This window comes from Benincasa hispida, chromosome 12, assembly GCF_009727055.1.
Source record: "Benincasa hispida cultivar B227 chromosome 12, ASM972705v1, whole genome shotgun sequence".
Classification (NCBI taxonomy): Eukaryota; Viridiplantae; Streptophyta; class Magnoliopsida; order Cucurbitales; family Cucurbitaceae; genus Benincasa; species Benincasa hispida.
In genome coordinates, this window is record NC_052360.1 from 28,604,817 (window position 1) to 28,628,675 (window position 23,859).

Below are 23,859 nucleotides of genomic sequence, written 5' to 3' on the forward strand. Positions count from 1 at the left end.
TACCAAGTAAGCTTTACAAAAAGCGAAAAATCAAAAATAAAACTATTAAAAAGATAACAAAATTGGTACTATCTTTCCTAAACATGTCGGAATTTTATATCCAAACTAGATATTGGTGATCTATGTGCATTGTAAACGTTTTTAAAATAATAACCTTTTCTCTTTAGAAAATATTCCAATAGGTAACTCACTTCCATGAGTGTAAAATCGACAATTTCGTAACTCTAAGGGCCGTTCAATAATTTCGTCTCAATATCATACTTTTCAATGCATCTTTGATTTTTTTTTGCGGTTCGGCTTTTTCACTCGCTTATATAACTCTATGAATGTATCTCACTCATTTTTTATATTATAATTAAAATTCAGTAAAATAGAAACCCTATATTTAAATTATACGCTTTGCATTCAAAAAAAAAAAAAAAAAATTGATTAGGATGGACAAATTAATCCACTAGCGTTTCGAATACGGTAATCATTAATTATACTCCTAAAAATATCCCTATAGGGTGCATTGTCAGCCTTTGTAAAGTATTAAGATATAACAAATTATTTTCTTGTTTTCTTCTTATTGTTTTATATTGAATCTATCGACTCAAACCATTTACGCAAAATAATATTTAAATCGGACATTTTTGTAAGATTAGGGCCTTCAATATTTTGTCATTACCGACATTATTCATTTGAGTTTTTCAGCTTTCATGTTAAAATTTACTATCTCACTCATTTTTTCAAAAAAAAAAAAACTTATTTGGATGAAAATTAAGCTTTGCACAAAAAAAAAAAAAAAAAGAAAGAAAAGAAAAGAAAGATTAATGCACCAAATTGGCATTTGTAACATGCCAATTTTATACCAAACTAGTTTGATACTATTTGTATTGTCTGTCTTTGTAAAGATTAAATAATAATTTTTTAGGAAAATTTATCGATATGTAAACTAAAATTTTCGTAAGATTAAGGCTCTCGATATTTTTGTCAATATCAACATTATGCATTTGAATCTTTTTCACTTACATATTAAATTTGATTCCCTCACTCTCACCCAATTTTTTTCAAAAAAAAAAAAAAAAAAAAGAAGGAAGAAGAAAAATTATTTGATAAAAATTAAGCTTTACAAAAAAAAAAAAAAAAGAGTACCGGTCTAAAAGTTGACTATTAGATTTTAGATGGCAACTGTATAAAAAAATTGGCAAATTTCAAAAAGAGAATTTAGCTCTACATAAATTTTTTACGACAAACTAATTAGTACTATGCGCAATATATCTTTTGATAAAGTTTAAAAATAACACTTAATTACAAAATTTTAAAAAATATAATTTATACTATAAGGGGTTTTAATTCATAATGACCGACATCTAATGGGAAGGATGGAGTGAAAATCTTTAATTTGTGTGGTATTAATAAGAGATATCCATCCCCTAAATCACAGTAACCATTAACATATTGAATAGCTAAAGACAAATAAATATGTGTTATTATACGATACAAATAAATATTAATAATAGTCATTGAGAACAAACACTAGTAATAATTCCGAAAATTATTAGTGTAATTTTATTGAATTTTGTCCTCTGCCTACTTACAAATTTCTAAAATTTTTATTTTATTCATTTGATTAGTTTCTTAATCTTAAGCTTCAATTTCAACCAACTATATATATATGTATATATACATTTTTATTTGGATAATCTAATTATCATTTAATTTCAAACTTTAATTTATATTAAAAAATATATATATTTTTAAAACCTTCGTAATTGTTACTTAGTAATTTAAAAATATATGAATAATGAACAAAATATAAATTCAGTGGCTTTACTCCTCTAACAAAATTGTGATTTATAAAAAAAATAAAAAAATAACAATATTTACATGAAAAATTTAAAAGATAATTTGATAAAAATAAAACCAAATTATTATTTGATATCTAATTTTTTTTTTCTATAAATGACTAAATTTAAACCTTTCATTTTCTATCAAGTATCTCCTCTCTCTTTTTTTAAAAAATTTGTTAACATGCTCTTCCCAATTTTTTTTTCTTTTTTTTTTTACAAAATTATGTTGTAGCATTCACACACAAATATATTTTTTAATTTCGTTAATAGTTGCATTGTTCCCATGTTTTCTTCCTTTAAGCTTCTAACTTTTTTTTTTCAACTTTGGAAGTAGATATTCCCTTCATTTTTCCTCAAAGATCTCCTCTTTTTTAATGTTCTTTTTTTTTTCTTCGGTATTTTTACCTTTTTTTCTAGGTTTACATGAAAATCATTTTTTTTCTATTAAGGTATGTCAACTCTTTTAGTTCTTTTGATTTTTTTTTTCTCTTATTCCTCTACGTTCTTTTAAATATATTTTAAAATTTTATATTATATATTTTCCAAGAAAAAAATATTTTTAGTTCCTAAAGTTTGAACTTTAAACTGAGTGGAGGTTTCAAAATGAACAATTTATTCCATGAAATTTAGTTAATAATTCTAAATGGTCTTTGATAGGTAGTTTGACTAATAGAGAATAATGTGAAAGTTAACTACTGAATCTATATCGATGATTGAGCAAATATATTAATTTAATAATAATTTAATTAGTGAGGTGACTCATTCTTTCCATTTATCTTCTCCATCTCCATCTTCATTTTTTATTCGTCCATATTTTCTAAGCATGAAAATCCCCCAAGAAGAAACCAAAATGTGTATTCTGATCGAAGAAAAATCAATCTACTGATGTATCCAGCTCTAATCCGCCATCCCTCTTCTCGATCCTAACTTTTACTTCCATTGATAAAGTTCTTGAGAGTCATTCTTCATTAACTCTACTTTGGATTTATTAAGAGTTTAAAAGTAAATTCAACTTGCCTCAATCTTATTGAATAATGGGCAGTGTATAAATACCTAAAGGATACCAGGGAAAGAGAGAAACAAAACAAGGTTAAAATTGGTTAAAAATGATTGGAAATTTATACTAGATATAAAAAAATGTGGTAACTAAATTATATCTCAAATTCCTACTTTATATGTTCGACGCCCGAGTACCAAGCTTGTCGATCCAAACTATCGAATCACCACCCACTGGTTGTACACATCCAACTCCAGGCAACTCTCGGCTATCTGCACCCTCTACAGTAAAGCAAGGGCATACAACTGAGAATGTAATGTCGTGCTTGCATCGATACTTGGTGTGAATTGTAGGATACCACAAATCATCTCGTCTTTAGAAATATAAATGAATTTTTAATAAACAGATCATTGGTAATTTGTAATGAATGAATTTCACAATAATAGTCTATAAAAAATGCTTTAAAATAATTATTAATATGTGCATGTATTTTTGTTGTTTTCAAGATATCCATTTAAATAAGAAAATTATTACAATCTTTGATGTAACGGGTGACATGACAAAATTAACTTGTTAGTCCTTAATTTGACGAGGAAAGATTTTCTGCAGTTGCACGTAATAACGGTTAATATCCACGTCAACAATAAATAACCAAAAGATTTTTTTTTTTGAAAAGGAACCAAAAGTTATTTCCTTCAACATTTTGACAAAATGTATTATTTTTGTTTTTCTTTTCTTAATTGAAAATTCCAGAATGTTCTTACCTTTACATGTCTATATTATATTATTTGTTATTTTATATTTAGCGAACCATCTTTTTTCAAGCTCTATTTAGCTAATCATCATGGCGCTGAAATTCAATACAAATTTATTTAATGAACATATAGTATTTAACTCTTTGTGATTTTTGAGAATAGTCATTTGCTTGTTTTTTGGTAGGGAATCATAATGATAACTTTAAAGAGAGAAAGAAATCCAACAACAAGTAGCCATTGCGAGTGACTCTCGATTGTGCACGAATTGTTCGACGCGATTCATTGTTTGTTCATTACCATCATCTGTTTCTTTAAAGGCATTCCAGGCACAAGATTCCTTTCATATGCCATTAACCTTTATCTCCGATGTATGTATATGCAATTTCTTCTTCTTCATCGTTTTTCTATCATGTTGTCTTCTTTTGATCTTTTGTTTTTATTTTTTATTTTATTTTTTTTATTATCATATGTTTGTTTGTATGTGCTTCTCTCTTGTCGACAAGCCTCCTATAGTAGACTTGCAATATTGTTTGGACTTTCAAGTGCACAAGATTTAGACACCCATCTACGATGACCTTTCTTTAGAACCAATTCCCAACATTACTACTTCTCCTTCCCTTCAACTCTATTTGATGGGTCCAAAACTATATATAAATACAACTCAGGTAAATCATAACAATTCATCTACTTCAACTTTTGAGTCTATTTAGTGGTGACTTATTCAAACCTTTAATTTGAAGTATGTAAAGCTATTAATAGGTTATAGTGGATAACTAACCAGTAACAAGAATGAGATTATATCTTGAAGGCATCAAATCAAACAGGTAACAAATTAAATGAATTCTTTAACAAGTTTCGTTTAATGTGAACTACTGCTGAACTAAAGTTGAAGTTTTGGGTTTGTAGGTTGACCATTCACATCCAACACCTTTTAACTACTCACATTCTTATTGAAAACAACATCATTCAACAAACCTATTGGCACTCTTCATAGCACATCTGACAATCGTTATGTCGAATCACTAAATTGCTACAAATTCACACGAGTGTACAATTCCAATCAAGTACAACCCCACTTGGGCCACCACTTTTGGCAACAATGACATCTTGACAACGTTCATAGTCACTAGATGTCACACCTCGCTCCAGATTACCTTCCTAACCTGGATGGAATGGTGACTGCAGCAGTTACCAACCCTTTTGCTGGCACTTACTGTCTATCTTACCTGTTAAATATTGCTCAAATCCTGAATACATACAAATTAACTCAAAACTTACCATATTTACACTACAAGGTTTCGCAGCACTGTTCATACATGGACATTACAATCTAGTAAGCTCCATCAAGAATACTAGTCACTAGACAGACACATGTGTACTAACATAGGTCTTTAATTACACTTCCTTCAACCTGTTTCTTTGAGTGGCAGAGCAGCAGTAGAATAGTCTTTTGGGAACTGACTGCTACCTGAAAGAAAACATTTGAAAACGTGAGCTAGAAGCCCAGTGAGTGACTTGATAAAACTTAAATCTCATGCTTAAACTGAAAGCTTGAAAACATAATACTGGGACTTAAAATATACCAAGCAAACGTGTACATAAAACCTTTAAAACCATTGTATCTGCAACCTGAATCTTAGACGAAAATGAACATTCACTGCTCTAATTCTTAACGTCAAGCCATGGTCAGATGAGACCTTTATTTTGACCTGTTCACATTAAACTATGGCCAGAAGAGATCCCTACGTCGATCTCTTTAAATATACCGATGGCATCTCAAGCAACATCCTTAAAACATAGACGTTGTTAACAATCCTTAAACATCAATAATCATCATTATTCCCTAGTTGAGAACGAGTATACATTGCTCTAGCTCCCAACGTCTATTATCGACCAAGAGACCCATACCTCGGCCTCTCATTCAGACCTACCTACATACACATGGAGTTTACTATGTACCATCAACACCTTAGGTACATTTGTTCAGATACTTTCCCTACCTTCAGTATCCCTATTCATTATGTTTAGAAATACCAACGCATGTACTTTGGCAACCTTACGTATTTAAAACATAGTATGTCAAGCTTCATTTAACCTTAGCTTTAACCCTAATGCACGTTTCATACTTTGTGAAATAAGTTGGCTTAAAACATATTGAATTAGCATGTAAAACCACTAGCATGCGTTAGACATGGAAAACATACTTGGAAATCTCATACATTAGTAAACATCATGCGTTGATAAACATTCATAAGCATTAGAAATTTCAAACTATCCTTCTAGTCTAGAAGAATATGCGACTGCCTTTATCCTTAGTTGAGAGTGAAATACTAGTTCTAACCCTCAACGTCAACCTTAGTCGGGGAGAACCCCTTTTGCTCAGTCCCTCGACGTTGTATTACCTATGTGCACGTGGTTATAACTGAGTACCGTTGTACCTTATGTACTTGATTAGGATACCTTCTCATTGTCCTTCAGTATCCTCAGGTACTTGACTAGGATACCTTCTCATTGTCCTTCAGTATCCTTAGGTACTTGACGAGGATACCTTCTCATTGTCCTTCAGTATCCTTAGGTACTTCTGCTCAGATACCTTCTCAAACATCCTTCAGTATCGAGCTGCTAAGATACCTTCTCAAATTTCCTTCTGTATCAAGTTGTCTGGTACCTTCTCGAATGTCCTTCGGTACCAAGTTGATCAGATACCTTCTCACATGTCCTTCGGCATCTGGTTGGATGGATACCTTCTCAAATGTCCTTCGGTATCGCGTTTTAAGTAAAACTAGTCATAAATATTTAGTTGAACACTAAGGCTTAGTGCTCAAATTATCATATTAGTTCATCCATCATACTAGTTCATCATAAAAATGGAGTTACTTAAACATGCTGAAAGTATTTGGACAAAATAACATATTTACATCATATCAATTCCATAGAAAACATGCTTTACTTAGCATGAGAAACAGTTTCACAAACACGTTGCTTGGCACTTCATTTAAACACTTAGCATGAGAAATAACTTCAAAGATATCATAGTTTATAACACTTAGCATGAGAAATAAATTCAAGGAAATCATGGTTTCTAAATCGTTAAAACATCAATTCATCACATAGCCACTCACAGCTCGTTGGCCTCTTAACGGGTTATACGTCTTTCTTAGCTCTTCTTGGCCTAAAAGAACATAATTCCCGGTTAGACTACTTAGAATTCTTAGCAAAATACCTCAAATAGTTCATTTACTAATAGAACTTTTATCAACAAAATTAGCATTACTAACGAGATAATCATCATGAGCGAGATCACCCACATGAGCAAGATTTACCATTCCCAGCGAGATTTGGTACTTTCCAGCGAGATTCAGTGTAAACCAGTGAGATTTCCATCCCTAGCGAGATCTACCTCTTGCTCTCTCTCGCTCTCGCTCCCTCTCATTCACTCTCGCTCTTGAGCTGCCTGCTTAATCTTCCTAAGCAGCTGTCTATCTTATGCCCAGATCCTCTATTACAATTTCAAAAATTCATAACTCAAAATCAAGCCCTCTTTTGAAGAAACTTCCTTCTACAAACATGTTTAAAATTGAGTTTTACCTTCAAATTTCAGCTCAAAATTCCTTGTCATTTAATCTAGAGATTCAAAACTTCATCATTGGCCCCAATTTAAGCAGCTGCCTGCTTGTTCAACAATTTCTAGTTCCAATTTCAAAATTATATAACTCGATTTCCAGGCCTTATCTTAAAAAGTTTCATATTCAGAATTCAGAATTGCATGCAAACTTAGGTTCAAATCACTTTTTAAAATAGTTTTAAAATATGATTCACATAAACCTAAGATCACAAAATTTCTAATACAAAGTTGTTTATAACCGAGTTAACAATATTATCTCAAATTTTTAGCTCAAAATGCTTCGTAATTCGTCCTGGAGCTTCAATTTTTCACTGATGGCCTAGATTCACCTAAGAAACGAACCCTTCATCTTCATTTTGTCTCTCCAGCCTTATTCCGGCGAGTTTTTCTTCCAGCAGCCCAACCACAGAAAATAGACTCATAGAGCTTTTGAATGCCACTGAAATTACATAAATAGCCTAAGTAGTCTGTCCAAACCGACCCAATGAATTCGACCTTCTTGCTTATATTACCGCCCAAAATCCAGCATGACCCTCCTTGTGCCATCTGGCCCACTATTGGTGAAGAAGGGCTAAGATTTACCAAATTTACTTTTGCCAACTTCACTCACAATATTACTTCAGCACTACATCTCATTAAATAACATGGTCTCATTCATATGATTATTATGCATTTCATCATCAAGCATGACCTTCCTTGGCCTAGCCGAGTTTTGTCCTACTTTTACACTTAGCTACCCAAGAGCCTATTTCTTCTTGCTTCCATCTTCTATCCTTCCTAAGACAAGGCTTCATTTAGCTCATTAGAAGACATCACATTACTTACTCTTACTTGAAGTAATTAGGGTTCGGATTTTACACTAAATCCCCAAGTCCTTGTTTTTTAAGGGATTGAATCTCGTAGCAGAAGCGTTTAATCGCTTTTTGCCCAATTTTGTTATAGACAAATTTTACATAACAGATAATAGTTATATAATTAAGCATGCTTTTTACAAGATTGTTAAGGGAGAAGAGTAACAAATCTTTGAAGGAACTCTTCTTCAAATCTTTTCTCGACCTTGAATATAAATGGCACGATCAGATGAACCACGTTCTTGAAACTCCAAGTAAGATATGACTACCGGTCTTCTCTACTATTCTTTTTGGAACAAGGATGATGGTGGGATCTAATTGGAAGTTTAGAGAAGGAAAAACCTTTTTGTTAGTGACTTTTTTTTTTCCTGTAAATATGAAAGCAAGAGAATGAGAAAGACAGGTGAATTTTTTTTTAAAAAAACTTTTTTTGTAGTTGTAACTCCCCCCACCTCATTAATCTACTCCCTTGTAATGCAGGGGAATTAATAATTAATTGAAATTAATTAACTGACTTAATTAAAATAAAATAAAAGAATTATTAGTTAAATATAAATTTAATTAATATATTTATTAAATATCATATATTTAATTTCATGTATACTTGAATGATATTTTAATATAGATATCTCTCATAACCTATAGTATTAATATCAATCATGAAAGAATCATTGAAGGTCCTTGAGCGGAAGCATGAGATCGAACCAAATACCCAAAATTTACATAACATAAATTTTACAGTATGCATTTAAAAGAAAAAACTGTAGCATGCTTTAAAGAATAAATTGCAGAATAGTAAAAGAATTTAAGAAATCTTACCCTTGAAGAACTCTTCTTCACGAGATTCTTTATCCAAAGCTTGTCATTAACAATCTCGAACTCTCTAACTGTCAACGAGGACACCACCACGAAAGATTCCTCTGTATTCTCTAGATGAGAATCCATATGTTTTTTGAGCTCTGGCTATTTTGGAAGAGAGAGATTATGAGAGTATTGAGAGGAAGAGATGATATTCAGTAATTCTCACAGAACTTTTCTGTGTATCTCTCTTGTGAAAACCACACAGGAAGAAGAATAACTACCTTCCTTCTTACTTCCCCACTACCACGTTTTTTAGAGAAAAGATGGGAATAGAGTTACAACTCCCTCCCAAAATGATTTTCAAAATAAATAAAATAAAATAAATTTATTTTCATAAATCAATTTACTATATATTTACATGGTAACTACCTTATTATATAATATATATATTAAACTATAAGTTATATCAAATATAACACATAACTTATAGATCCTATATTGTATCAAATACGATATACCTATAATTTATATTATTTCAACAATGAAATTTAATATAAGTTTCATTTATATTAAATTTAATTATATGAATCAAATTCATATAATTAATATTTGAATCATATTCAAGTTTTTTTTCCCTTTCAAATAAACTTTATATTGTAATGTATAAAATATATTATAGTGATTATATCATATATAATTGGATTAAATTAATTATATTACATATAATTATATATAATTAATTCCCTCAATTAATTTGAACAATTCAAATTAATCCAAAAATTGATTCTCATTAATTCCCGTTGAGCTACAAAGGGGACCTCATGGACCTGTAGCTTGAAGCTCCAACAGTACATGAATAATTAATTAAACTCCTTTAATTAAATTATTCACCATCTGTTAACTGTCGAACACTCCACTAAAGATCGACAACTGCACTCTTTGTATTACATATATATTTCTATGTCCATTGGTTAACCAGTCAACAGTACGATGACCTTTCATCATTTGCTTGTAAGTACAGCTGGAATAAAATTACCGTTTTGCCCCTGTAGTTACATCTAACTCCTTAAGTACCACTGATCCCTCTAATGAACAATAAATCATAGTCCAACTATGATCAAACCCCTTTCGAGCTAGGAGAGGGTGTGACACCACATTGTTCAAGCCCCGGAATCAGCCTTTAAGGGAGCAGTTTATCTATTTGTCCCGACATTGAGGAAGGAGCGAATTCCTTCTTGTGTAGCTGTGTTCCCAGCTCCCCGATCAAATGAATCCCCAAAATGGTAGCTTCGTTAAGTCAACGATTTGACTACTCTCACCCGTATAAATCAAAGGACTGCCTTCATAGGCAGGAGTTCGTAACTCACTCAGGATTCAGGTCATGTTAGTTATGGTCATCCTAGTGAAATGAAAGTATCTATTATGAACGACGTTATATAATGAGACTAAACATTTCGTGGTCCAGTCTTATACAAACTTCTTTGTATAGAATATCCTTGTTCACATGTCTCCATATGAATGATCAGAATCAGATCATTTGTAGTACTTTACAAAAATTGTAACATCTACAAAGCGGGTCATACTCGTAGTCTCACCAGGATAAGGTATCCAACCTTATCCATCTATTAAAGACCATTTAGGTTATCACTTAAACATGATCCACCTGTATGTCTCCACATACATGTTTAAGCTACAAAGATAACATTGGATGTTAGTTTATTGGTTTGTGGTTAATGCAACTAATTTCGAAATAAAACAACACATATTTTATTACATAAATAAAATGTTTGTACATTACAATTACAAATTATATAACCCTACGAGATTTAGGGCATCAACCCCAACAATCTTCCACTTGACCTAAAACTAGTAAGGTGTATAATGTAAAAGTCATAATATAATACATAGTATATAAATCAATAAACTAAGGCACAAACCGCCCAATACAAATCTTCCACTTGTCTTAGTCTAAACGTGGTCTGTCCCATAGACTCATACTCTGTAGGTGACCCTTAAACACCTTAGCCATGAGGGCCTTTGTAAATGGATCAGCAATATTGTGCTTCGAAGCTATTTATATGACGATCATGTCTCTTCAATGCATAATCTCTCGGATGAGATGATACTTATGCTCTATATGCTTCCCGCGCTTGTGACTCCGAGGCTTTCAGGATTAACCACAACACCACTATTATCACAATAAAGTGTGATGGGTTTTGACATGTCTGGAACAATTTTTAGATCAGTTAGAAACTTCCCGTGCTAAACAGTTTTCTTAGCAGCTTCACAAGCCATTACATACTCAGACTCCATGGTGGAGTCAGTAATGCACCCTTGCTTGGTGCTCCTTCAAACTACTGCTTTTCTGTTAAGAGTGAACACTGATCCTGATGTAGATTTCCTAGAATCCTTATCAGTATGAAAATCAGAGTCCATGTATCCTGTAAGGATCAAATCCTTAGAACCATACACGAGCATATAGTCCCTCATTCTCTGTAGATACTTGAGTAACGGTCTAGTGATCATATCCTGGATTAGATTAATATCTACTGGCTATCCCCATAGCATAGCAGATGTCAGGTTGAGTATGTAACATTGCATACATCAGGCTGCCAATAGCCGATGAATAGGGAATCCGTCTCATTTCCTCAACTTCTTGAGGTGTCTTAGGACACTATTCCTTAGACAATATTACTCCATGCCTGAAAGGTAGAAAATCTCTCTGGAAGTTTTGCATCGAATACTTGACAAGCATCTTGTCAATATGCGATGCTTGAGACAGAACTAACATTTTGTTCTTTCGATCTCTAAAGATTTGAATTCCTAGAACAAACTAAGCATCTCCCAAATCTTTCATTTGGAATTGGGTCGCTAGCCAGTTCTTAACTTCAGTCATTAGACCTACATCATTCACAATGAGTAGGTTATCATCTACATAACACTAAGAAGGGTACTGAACTGTTGATGATCTTCTTGTATACACAAGGCTCATTAAAATTTTGATCAAAACCATAAGATTTGATCGCAGTATCAAACCTTATATTCTAATATCGAGAAGCTTGCTTTAGTCCATAAATGGACCAATTAAGCCTGCAAACTTTTTACTCTTGACCTTAGGTTATGAATCTCTTAGGCTGCTCTATATAAATATTCTCCTCAAGATTGTCATTCAGAAAGGCAGTCTTCACGTCCATCTGCCAAATCTCATAGTCATAATATGAGGCAATGTACAGGAGGATCCAGATAGACTTTAACATGGAAACAGGTGAGAAAGTATCCTCATAGTCGACTCTCTCAACCTGGGTATAATCCTTTGCCATTAGTCTAGCCTTGAAGGTTCGCACCTTGCCATTAGCACCCTGTTTTCTCTTATAGAAGTTGGGTTGTATGTCCTAAAACTCGCAGTTTGTAAGGCAAAACATTTTCTATTTTTCAATAAAGATGTTATTTGACATTTACTCAATAAAGTTGTTGTTAAATATGTAGATTGCACTTGTAAGGACTAAATTCAATAAACTAAGGTCCATGGCTATTATATGAGTACCTGAACTTTATGTGGAGACATAAATATGAATCAAGTTCAAGTAAATAGCCAAAAAGGTTTATAGTATACGAATAAGGTTGGGTGCCTTATTCTGGAACACTATCAAATGCATCCCACTCTGTAGTTGTTACAATTTGTTGTAAGGTGCTACAAATGAAGTGATCATGATTCGTTCATGTATTGACATAAGGAGTGAGGGCGTCCTATGCAATAAGTTTGTATAAGATCGGACCAAGAAATAAATCACTCTTACTTTATAACGTTGTTTACTGTTTAAGATTGACTATTTCAAATAGATGACCTAGGTAACTCGATCTTAATCTTGAGCTAACTATGAACTTTTTGAATTTACGATCTTGATTCACTGCAAATCATGTGAACACCACCAAAATGGTTTCACCAGTAATCTCCTTGGGCTTGTGAGGTAGAAAGAGGTAGGATCCCTAGAGAAAATTTTCTACAAAGAAAAATCTCAAAAGACCACGACAAGAGAGGAAAAAAAATTTCTTTGAGAGAACTACCTGGAGAGAGAGGAAGTTTTTAAAAAGATCTCTCTCGATCCCATATAACTTCCCAGAGTTTGTTATAATTAATTAATATATATATATATATAAAATAAATTAAATAAAATTTAATTAAATTAATAATTTAAATCAAAATTTAATTTACTAAACAAATCAAATAACTACTAATTAATCAAAATAATTAATAATATTAAATATTTCTAGTATTTAATTTAATGTCTATTAAAATCATATTCTAACACATCCCTCTCTGATAACCTATAGTTTTAATTCAATTAATTAAATTAAATTAAATAATGGATTAATTCTTCCATTAATTAATCATTATATTAAATATCACATATTCAATATTTAGTTTAACCTTATAATTGAATCACATTTAATTATTTTTCTCTCATATTATCTATAGTTTTAATGTGCATTAGATGCACATTAATTTTAACCTATAGTTTTAGTATGAATTCTATTTATATTAAATTTAATATTTGAACTCCTTCAAATATTTAATTCTACCATAAATTAATTTTGACTCAAATTCAAAATAAAATTATGTTATGAAGTCTAATTAAAATATAAACTTTATATTATAATGTATCACCATATATTATATTCGTTTCTTTAGTAAATTTGAACATTTCAAATTACTTTAATTACCTCAATACCCTTTATGAGCTACCACTGGGACCTAATAGACCTACAGATCAGAAGCTCCAACGATATGAGATTAATTGGCTAAACTCATTAACCAAATTAATCAATATTCGTTAACTATGGGTACACTCCATTGTAGACCCACAGTTGCACTCTTATCACTGTAGATATATTTTTGTGTCCACGGATATTGATCAATAACATCAAGTGAGTCCTTTATGAGTGTTCATAATACCACCTAGATCAAATTACCGTTTTACCCCTGGGTTACCTCTACATCCTTAAGTCTAGTGCTCCTCTAATTGAACCCCCTGTTTGTAGTCCAACTATCAAACAGAAATCTCTCTTGGGTCAGTGAGAGAGTAGGGCCCTTTGCTCAAGAACTGGAGATACCACTTAAGGGAACACTTATCTACTTACCCTAAAGTCGGGAAGGAGTGAATTCCATCTTGTGTAATTATGTTTCCAGCTCCTCACTCGGTCTTTTTCCCAAAATAGTAGACTTATTGAGTTGGAAAACTATCCACTCTCACCCATACAAATCAAAGGACAGTCTTGAAGGACTGTAAAATTCGAATGCGGAAGCGGGATTGTCCAAATTTCAATTTTTACATAATAAAATTTACAAAACAACAAAATTATGCATAATCAGAAAAAATTACAACATGCTTAAAAGAGAATTGAAGAGATAGGAAAAACTTACCCCTTGAAGAACAACTTCTTCACAAAAGCCTCCTCTCCGATCACGATCAATCACGAATCAAAAGGCCGTCGATGAGGACACCACCACAAAAGCAACCTCTGTATTCTCAATAGGGGAAGAGAATTTTCAGGAGTGTCTGGGCTCTAAGTTTTGGGAGAGGGAGAAAGTTTTTGGAGAGAGAAAATTTTCTTCTATGTATTCCTTTTACAAAATCATAGAGAGAACTTCTGTTAAAACTTTCAGAAGAAGACAGGGGAAGAAGATGAATAATATATAACTTCCCTTACCACAATTCATTGAGAGATAATTAAGGGGAGAGAGTTTTAACTTCCTCCCTTTAATTTTGAAATTTAAATTTAGATTAAAAAAATTAATTTAAATAATAATTAACTTATTATATGTATATATAACTATATGTTATATCAATTATAACATATAACCTATAGTTTTTATTTCTTTTAATAATACATGACATTTAATATAAATCACATTTATACTAAATTTAATTGTATGAATCTCATCCATATAATTAGTATTTGAATCATATTCAAATATTTAATTCTTATCAAAATAAACTTTATATTATAATGTATCAAATACCTTCGTTCATATAGACCCCTTTGTATAGAATACCCTCGCTCACGTGTCTCTACATGAATGATTATGAGGATCAAATTATTTGTAGCATTTTACAACGATTATAACATCTACAAAGCGGGTCGTATTCGTAGTGTCACCAGGATAAGGTATCCAGCCTTATCCATCTACTACAGACCATTTAGGTTATCACTTAAATATGATCCACCTACATGTCTCTACATATATGTTTAAACTACATAAGATAATATTGGATATTAGTTTATTGATTTTGTGGGTTAATGTTACTAAATATGAAATAAAATATCTCGTATTTTATTAAATAAATAAATCATTTGTATATTATAATTACAAATTACAGAACCCACGAGATTTAGGACATCCCAACAAATCCCTCGTGAACAAAAGTCCATAATCCACTTAGGAATGAGATTAGTTGCCTAGGTCATCCTAATAAAATAGAAACCTAAATAGTTAACGGTGTTACTTCTATCGGTTACTATTTCATGGTCCAATCTTATGCAAACTCATTGCATAGGATACCCCCATTCGCATGTCCCCTACACGAACGTGTTGGATCATTGCATTTGTATCAAATACAAAGTAGGTCATACCCATAGGGTCACCAGGATAAGGTAACCAACCTTATCCTTATACTATAGACCCTTTAGGCTGCATCTTGAACACTGACCCCTATATGTCTCTACATACAGTTCAAGTCTTATACAACAACCTAGGATGTTAATTTATTATATGAGGGTTGTTCAGGCAAGATAAAACAATAACAATTTATTGAAATAAACATCAATAACACTTTATTAATGATTGGTCAAATATTATATTTACTATCTACGAGTTTTAGGGCATAAAACCTAACAATTGTATCATTGCAGAAGGAACATCTTGGTGCTATGTTGGATTGGTATCTATCACTGATAGAGAGAAGAACAACCATAGCTAAAAGACTCGAGCTTTACAAGTCAGCTCGAGACAAAATCGACTCAGTTGCATGGAAATGAGGGTCATATTTCACTAAGATTCCAGTTGCTTGCACTTTGTTTATCACACACCTCAATCTCATTATGGACAAACTAATTCTCTATTTTTTTTTGCAATACCTTTCAACTTGGAAAATATCTAAGAACAAGCCTATGATCGACAATGCAAAATTGTTGTTTTTTTTCTTCCATTCACTTCTTTGAAAGGTTTTCCCATTCATTTTTTATGTCATTGTGTACAATAACTATAAGTAACTCTTGAATTTTACTTGATAAATTCTTGTAGATATGAGAAGAAGACATCATTGTCATTGATTGATCTCAGTTTCACTTGAAATAGCAAATAAAGTTAACTTAAGTGGTTGATATTATGGACATGGATTTTCTCAAAGTTATGAGTTATATGGATTGCTCTCCTCAAAGTTTATCTTTAAATATCATTCTTCCAAACCAAATTTACCAGCTTTATTCATAACTTGTGTGAATAGTCAAGGACATATGAAGTTAATAATCAAAGGAATAAAACACCAAACAATTAAGTTAATGAATATATGCCAAATATACCTATGAATAGTTAACTTTGTACCTTTTTAAAATGAAGGAAAAAAAAAAGAAATAAGTTATTATATATAAATAAGGCTAAATTATAGGAAATAGACTTGAACTTGTACTTTCTTTTAAAAACACCTCTGAATTTTCACAAATTTTAGTAATACCTTAAACTTAAAAAAAAAAAATTCAAAATTTTTTTAATAATTAACTTAAGATGGAAATCGTTAGTATATTTTTTAATTTTCAAAATTTTTATTAAATTTTGAAAATATTATATATATATATTATATAATATCATTAATACTTGCTTATTTTTCTATTTTTAATTTTATTGCCAAAATTTAGAAAGAAAAAAATTGATCATATTACCAATTTTTTTTAATACAAATGTAGAAATAAGGTTGAATCTTCAACCTCTTAAAAAAAAAGGTCATGCTAATTAACTTAAAAAAAGAAAGAGGTAAAACTAAATTTAAATTATATATCGATGTACCCAAAAAAATTAACAACTAAAGTAACACATTATGTATTGTTTAGAAATTACAAGTCTACAACCCAAGAAAGGAAAAAAAAAGAAAAATTGAGGCTAGTTTCAGATTGTGAGCGGCAGAAGGGAGAAGTTAATTAATTATAATAATAAGTTAATTAATAGAAGTAATTATTAACTTTTTGTTTTGATTAATGACATTATTCACTTAATCTGCATCAAGTGGGCGTGCCGGAGTGGTTATCGGGCATGACTAGAAATCATGTGGGCTCTGCCCGCGTAGGTTCGAATCCTGCCGCTCACGTTTTTATTTTTATCTTATTTTTCATATCTTTTAAGGAATTATATATATTATATATATTTGTCTCCTCTATACATTTTGTTTTTGTTTTTTTTTTTTCTGCTTTCATGTTAAAACTTGATTCTCTCACTCTTTTAAAATAAATAAATAAAAACTAATTTATTTGAATGAAATTTGAGCTTGCACAAAAATAAAATTGATTAATGGACAAAATTGACTATTGAATGCCACCATAAAAAAATATGAATTTCAATAGAAATTTAGTTCAATGGTCGATATTCTTTGTATCATGTCAATTTTATACCAAATGTGTATTATAAAATCCATGAGATACTGTTGAGAATGATTTATTTTTTATTTTTTTTAAAAAAGAAAGCTACCATAAAGTAATAATTACAATATTTATCTAAGTTTAAAAGTATAACTAAATGATATTAAAAGCTTATTGTTAAAATTAATGCAAGTTAACTTAATTCAAAGTTGCAGTAGATCTTTTATCAAAAAATTTATAAAATTCAAATAACACATTTGTTATTTATATATCTAATCCTAAAAAGTGAAACGACAATTAACAACTTTTAATCCTAGGACACTTCATCATTTTTTTTTTCCTTTTTGAAAAACAAATGTAGACTTCATCCAACCATTATATATTAATTATTTTGTATTTAACATATTATTTATAATCTTTCACAATATTGGTAGATCAAAATATATATTTTTGTTGGCAAGTATATGACAAATTCAAACTCATAAGCCAAATTTCAGCTTCTAAACTTTTTATATATACTATCTAAAAGGTAGATAATTTGATTAGTAAAGATTAAAAAAATTATTTAAAATTAAATTACGATTTGAAAATCTAAATTCAGTACCTCCAATCTTCTAATTAAATTGTGATTTATAAACAAATGACGTTAAAAGTTACAAATATGATTTGATTAAATATAAATCAAATTTCTCTATACAAATGACAAAAAATTTAAACCTCACTTTCTCCTCTCTCTCTTTTTTCTTCCCAATTTATTTGCTTTCATTTTCTTATAGAAATTTTGTAGCAACATTCACACATATATTTTTAATTTCATTAACAGCAACTTCTTTAAGTTTTTAACATTTTTTCTAGCTTTATTTTCTGGTATCTCTTCTTTCTTAATGTTATTATTTTTTTCTTTATTCATTTTTAGGTTTAGATGGACATCGTTTTTTTTATAAAATATATCCTCTTTTTTATTCTTTTGGATTATTTTTCTACTTTCTCTATTTTTTTTAAAAAATATATTTTTCTATTTTTTATTTTCTACAACTCTAGAAGAAGGCATCTCCTTAAAATTTTCATCTATTTAAGTCATCTTTTTTTTTTTTCCTTTAATAAAAAATTTCATTAACAAAACAAACCATTATTTTGTTGCTCTGCTTTCTTGAACTTCTGTTTTCCTTGGAACTTTTTTTGTTCTTTAAATATTTTTCACTCTATAAATCAAACTTGAATGGCCTTTGATTATTGGGATTTAGAACTATTTAAGAGCAAAGTATATTCATAATTAGATGGATAGTTAATTAATTCATGAAGCGATTATTTAGTTCAATTTGAATGAAGGATTATTAGTTATATTCAATAATTTAAATCATTTTAATTAGTTTAAAAATAAATCCTCCCCACTTCACTAATAATTGAATTTCATTGATAGTTTTAGTAGATATTGCATTAAACAAGAACCTATATTTTGTATGCTAACATATTTTAAAAATTAAAAATTATGCATGATTTTATCAATATAGAAAATTGTCAATTATAAGAGTATTAATATCCATAAATTCTAAATTTAACCGTACATCAAAGTAATCAAACTATACATCAAACTAATCAATTAATAATATGCATATATTTTACATGTATTTTTATTCAAAAAATCTCTTTTTATATCTTCTAAATTTTGAATTTCTTTTGCGCAAAAAAAAAAAAAATCCTTTTATCTTTTCATTTTTATTTTAGCCTTTTATTTTCGAAACTAGATATAACTATTTTAAAATTTTATCTTATATTTTGGTCTACCTTACGTAGCAAGCAAACGAATTTTCACACTCCTAAATTTTAGTATTTAACTTTGAATGCTTATTTATGTTTTAATTTTTTTTGTACTATACTTTTCATGTCGGACAAGTGATTCTATGCCACAATACTAATATTCTTTATTAATTTTTAAAAATTTTCAAATGCTATAAACTCTTTATAATGATTTTATATTTGTTTAATCTTGATTTTACATTTATTATATTATATTTACTAGATTTTATTTCAATTAAAAACACAAACAATTATCACACATTTATATTTCCGGGTTTTTTTTCTTCAAAAAAGTAAAACAAAAAAAGTTATAAAATATTTCTATTTTTTTAAAAAAAGAAACAAAAATAATCAATCAAGAAACAACAAATTTTTTAAAAATATTATCAAATAATAATGATAATTATTATAAACATGAATTCGTGGGGTTTAAGATACTAGAGAGAGATACTCGGGAAGAACAAAAAATATAAAAGCAAATTTGTGGAGTTTGAGATAAGAATATTTACGAATATTGAGATTAAAATCTAATTTCGGCAGAAATTAAATGCAAGTAACTGAAAATATTATATAGAAGATTTTTATAAGATTTTGATCGGAGTTGGACTCCATTTCTTAGAAACGGAGCATCTATGAAACAAAAAAAGAAAGATTTCCTAATATTTTCCTAAACCAAATCTCATTCAAATAAAGATTTTCCTAATTGTAACAAAATGAGTGATTTAAATTCGAATTAGGAATCAAATTCCTTCAAGGTTTTAGTTTCCGGAGGTAATCAGGAGATTGAAGTCCGGCTAGATAAATACCCACCTCTGTTCAATTTCTTCTACTCTGTTTAGATTTCAAGCTTTCTCTGTTAAGGGGGCAGAGGTTGAAGGCTTCAGAATGGGTTTTCATATTCCTGATTTGAACCAAATTTACATACCGAAGAGAAGAAGATCTTCCGGTGCCGGAAATAAAGAACAACCCGAGATTGAAACCGATTTTCCAATGTCTATGTCAGAGGCTGCGGACGTTCTGGTAGAGATGTCATGCTCTGTTTTTGAGGCTGAACCAGAAAAAATTAACAAAACCTACAAAAGAAAAAAGCATCCGACGCCGATGCCGACGCCGACAACTATGACTGAGAAACAGATGAACAAGAAGGCAAAAAAGAGCAAGTCTCCGTCGATTCCTGAGATACCGGCGGCAATGAGAGATCGGATCGTGAAAATGGGTGGCTATGGAATTAATCTGGTGATTCAGAAACAACTCCAAGACACGGATCTAAACAAAAATCAAGGGCGTTTGTCCCTCCCAGCAGAGAAATTACTATTCGATTTTGCAACCGAGGAGGAGAAGAAATTGCTGAGCCAACGAGAAAATAAAAAGAAGAAAGGGATGAATGTATTGATAATGGATAATGTTTCTGAAGAAAGAAGTATTTGCTTGAAGAAATGGAAGATTGGAAGTGGGGATGTGTACTGTTTGATGACACAGTGGAATGCGTTTGCGGAAGAAAAGGGATTGAAAAGTGGACAACATATTCAAATTTGGTGCTTCAGAAGAGATGATGAGTTTGAAGCTTCTCGTCTTTGCTTTGTTATGGTTAAGTTAGATTAGCAACATGCTAATTTTATACCTATTTTTCGATGTAACAAAGACTTGAATAGTAGTATATATAAGTACAACAGATGTTGTGATCTTGACCCGAATATCACATAGATTCAAATTTCTCCATTTTAAAATTTTTTATTTGAGATTTCAATATATATTTAACAAGTAAAACAAATATTATATAATGTGTTTTCAGCAACTTACAAGTGACATGTGTGTTTTTAAGAATAATGTTTAGAACGTATGAATTTTTCACATATCACACTAATTCATATAGAAAAAGAGAGATTTTAGAGTAAGAGATAAAGAGAACTTGTAGAACTGGAAGCACTGTAAACCAAAAACAAAGCAATGACATTAAAAAAGATATTGACGAAAGCTGTGGTGTAAAATATGAAGTAAAAATATGCAATTTATAAAGTATAGAAAGGAGACTATATTTTAGTCAAGGTAATAACCAGCTTTTAAAACAAGTTTATGCCATCCTTGCTTCTCACTAATCTTTTATTTATTGTAAAATGCCTAAACATTTATTTGAGGAGCATTTGTTAGTTTTTATAAGACAAATTTACCCCTCCCTCAAGATTTTGATTTTTAAATAAAATTCTACCAATTACCTCAATCCCTACCATTAAGGACACATACTAAATAAACTATAATCAAATAGAAAAAAATCACTACGTAAAACAACAAAAACAAATATAAAATACAAAGTTTCTAACTTTCACAATGTATCCACAATATCATAGTCATGTACATGTAAACAAACCTATTAATATCATAAGTGTTGGTGTTTCGATGTATATATAAGAACTCTAACTAATATAGAATGTACCATATATGTGGAGAAATACCGAATAATTTAAAATAAGGATAAGTTGAATGAAAGTTTGATGCAACTACCTTATATAATTTTATAAAACACAAAATCCTTAACTATTAATTATTGAAAAGAAACTTATTTTACATATAAATCTCTCTTGTGCAGTGTAAATCTCAAGAGAAAAATGTTGTAAATATAATTATCTACGTGGTATATAAGCAATCGAAAAACACAAAGTAAATAAATAGCTCCGAATTTTTCAATGAAATGGGCGGCAAAAGTGGAAATAAGTGCACAAGGTTATTGAGTGAGCTCCTATAACTAGGTACATCACTAAATATTTCATATAATGTAACTGTAAATATATACCATAACCTCCTACCCCATGGAATGTTAAATACATATATAATTAAGTACATCTAATGATCCATATAATGTATATGTGAGTATATACCCTAACCTTCACCCTCCGAAATGTTAGACATTTACATTGAGAAAAAATTTGTAGAGAGTTGGAACCCTAAACTTCAAAATAACCAAAACTAACCTTTGCATAATTGCCTACAACCATTAATAGTTACCTGCAACCATTAAATGAAGTTTTTTCAAAATCTTCCATTATTGTCAAATACAAATACACTGATAAAAGCATTAGAAGTCTTCTTTTCCATCTTTGTGTTCCTCCATGTCTCCGTCAAACATTTCCTTCGATGATCTTTTTTTTACTTCTCATTCTCGGTCTACATCCTACCTAAAGCCTATCCTTTTATCTACATCTTCGACCGGAATCATAAAATTGAAGTATATGTCCATTTTTGTGATAATTTGATTGAGGAGTGTGGCTTATCAATGACTTTTATACACGGGATGACTTGGCTGTAATTACCATTATATACGAGGGGTATAACCGACAAAAAAAAACTTCTCCCTCCTACCCAAAAACCAATAAGCATATTTGCAATATACTCAACAAACTAAGCATTTTTCTACAATGGGTACTTAAGGTGGGCATTTGTTATAATTTCCCAATCTTTATTAGGGGTGTTTGTGAAGGAACTCGCTTTACAGAGATCCTTGAGCGGAAGGGGATCGTCCAAATTTCATTTTTATTGAAAAACTAAATTTACAGTAGACATACAAGATATGCATTGCAAAACAAATTACAATATGCTTTTTATAAAGAAAAAGGGTTCAAGAGATACTATTTTTGAAGAACTTTTGTCCTTGTAAATCCCTCAAACAATCACGAACCTCGAACTCAGCAAAAACTTGAAGACCTTCTTCAAGAACTTCTCGAACCAAAAGGAGACACTACCACAGGGAGCCTTTGGTATTCTCAGGGTGAGAACCCAGGAGTGGTGATTCTGACTATTTTGGTTAGGAGGGTTTGTTTGAGTTTGGAGGAGGAAGAAGATTGAAAACACAGAACGTTTCTATTTTTCAATCGTACAGTAAAAAAAAATGCCAGTCATTTTTTCAGGAAGAAGAAGAAAACTAATTTTTCTTTTTATTCCTTTTGCCACAAAACCCAATAATCACCCACTAAGGTGATTGGTGAGAAATAAGAATTTATTATTCAAAATAATAAATAATATAAATAGATATGATATCTAACTTATCATATCATATTTATATTAAACTATATGCCATATCAAATATAACACATAACCTATAGTTAATATTGTATCATATACAATATAAACTATAATTTCTTTTCTCAATTTTATGGTATTTAATGTAAATGATATTTATATTAAATTTAAAAAATACGAATCATATTCATAGAAAAAATATTTGAATCTCATTCAAATATTTATTTCCTCCAATTACATTATAATGTATCAAATACATTATAACAATTATATCATATATAATTTAATTAATTGAATTATATCATATATAATTAAATTCTCTCTTATTAATTTGAACAACTCAAATTAACCCAAAAACTGATTCTTAACTAAATCCTTTTGAGCTACCAAGGGGACCTTATGGACCTGTAGCTTGAAGCTCCAACGGTACGTGAATAATTAAACTCTTTAATTACATTATCTACCATTTGTTAACTGTTGGACACTCTACTAAAGACTGACAGCTGCACACTTCGCACTATAGATATATTTCTGTGTCCATTAGATATAAATCAATCAACAG

General features: G+C 30.3%; 1 protein-coding gene and 1 non-coding gene across 2 annotated transcripts; both read left to right on the forward strand.

The window, feature by feature from the left end:
- Positions 1 to 17,139: 17,139 nt before the first annotated feature.
- Positions 17,140 to 17,221, forward strand: TRNAS-AGA. The gene has a single exon. It is a non-coding gene; the product is annotated as a tRNA-Ser (tRNA).
- A 2,950-nt stretch (positions 17,222 to 20,171) lies between these two features.
- Positions 20,172 to 20,888, forward strand: LOC120067477 (B3 domain-containing protein At2g31420-like). The gene has a single exon (XM_039019032.1). It carries the CDS (start codon positions 20,172 to 20,174, stop codon positions 20,886 to 20,888), a length of 717 nt encoding a protein of 238 aa, XP_038874960.1.
- The last annotated feature ends 2,971 nt before the right edge of the window (positions 20,889 to 23,859 follow it).

What these genes read in the sequence shown, in the direction of transcription:
- LOC120067477 (XM_039019032.1), top strand. Translation starts at nt 20,172, where the DNA reads ATGGGTTTTCATATTCCTGATTTGAACCAAATTTACATACCGAAGAGA.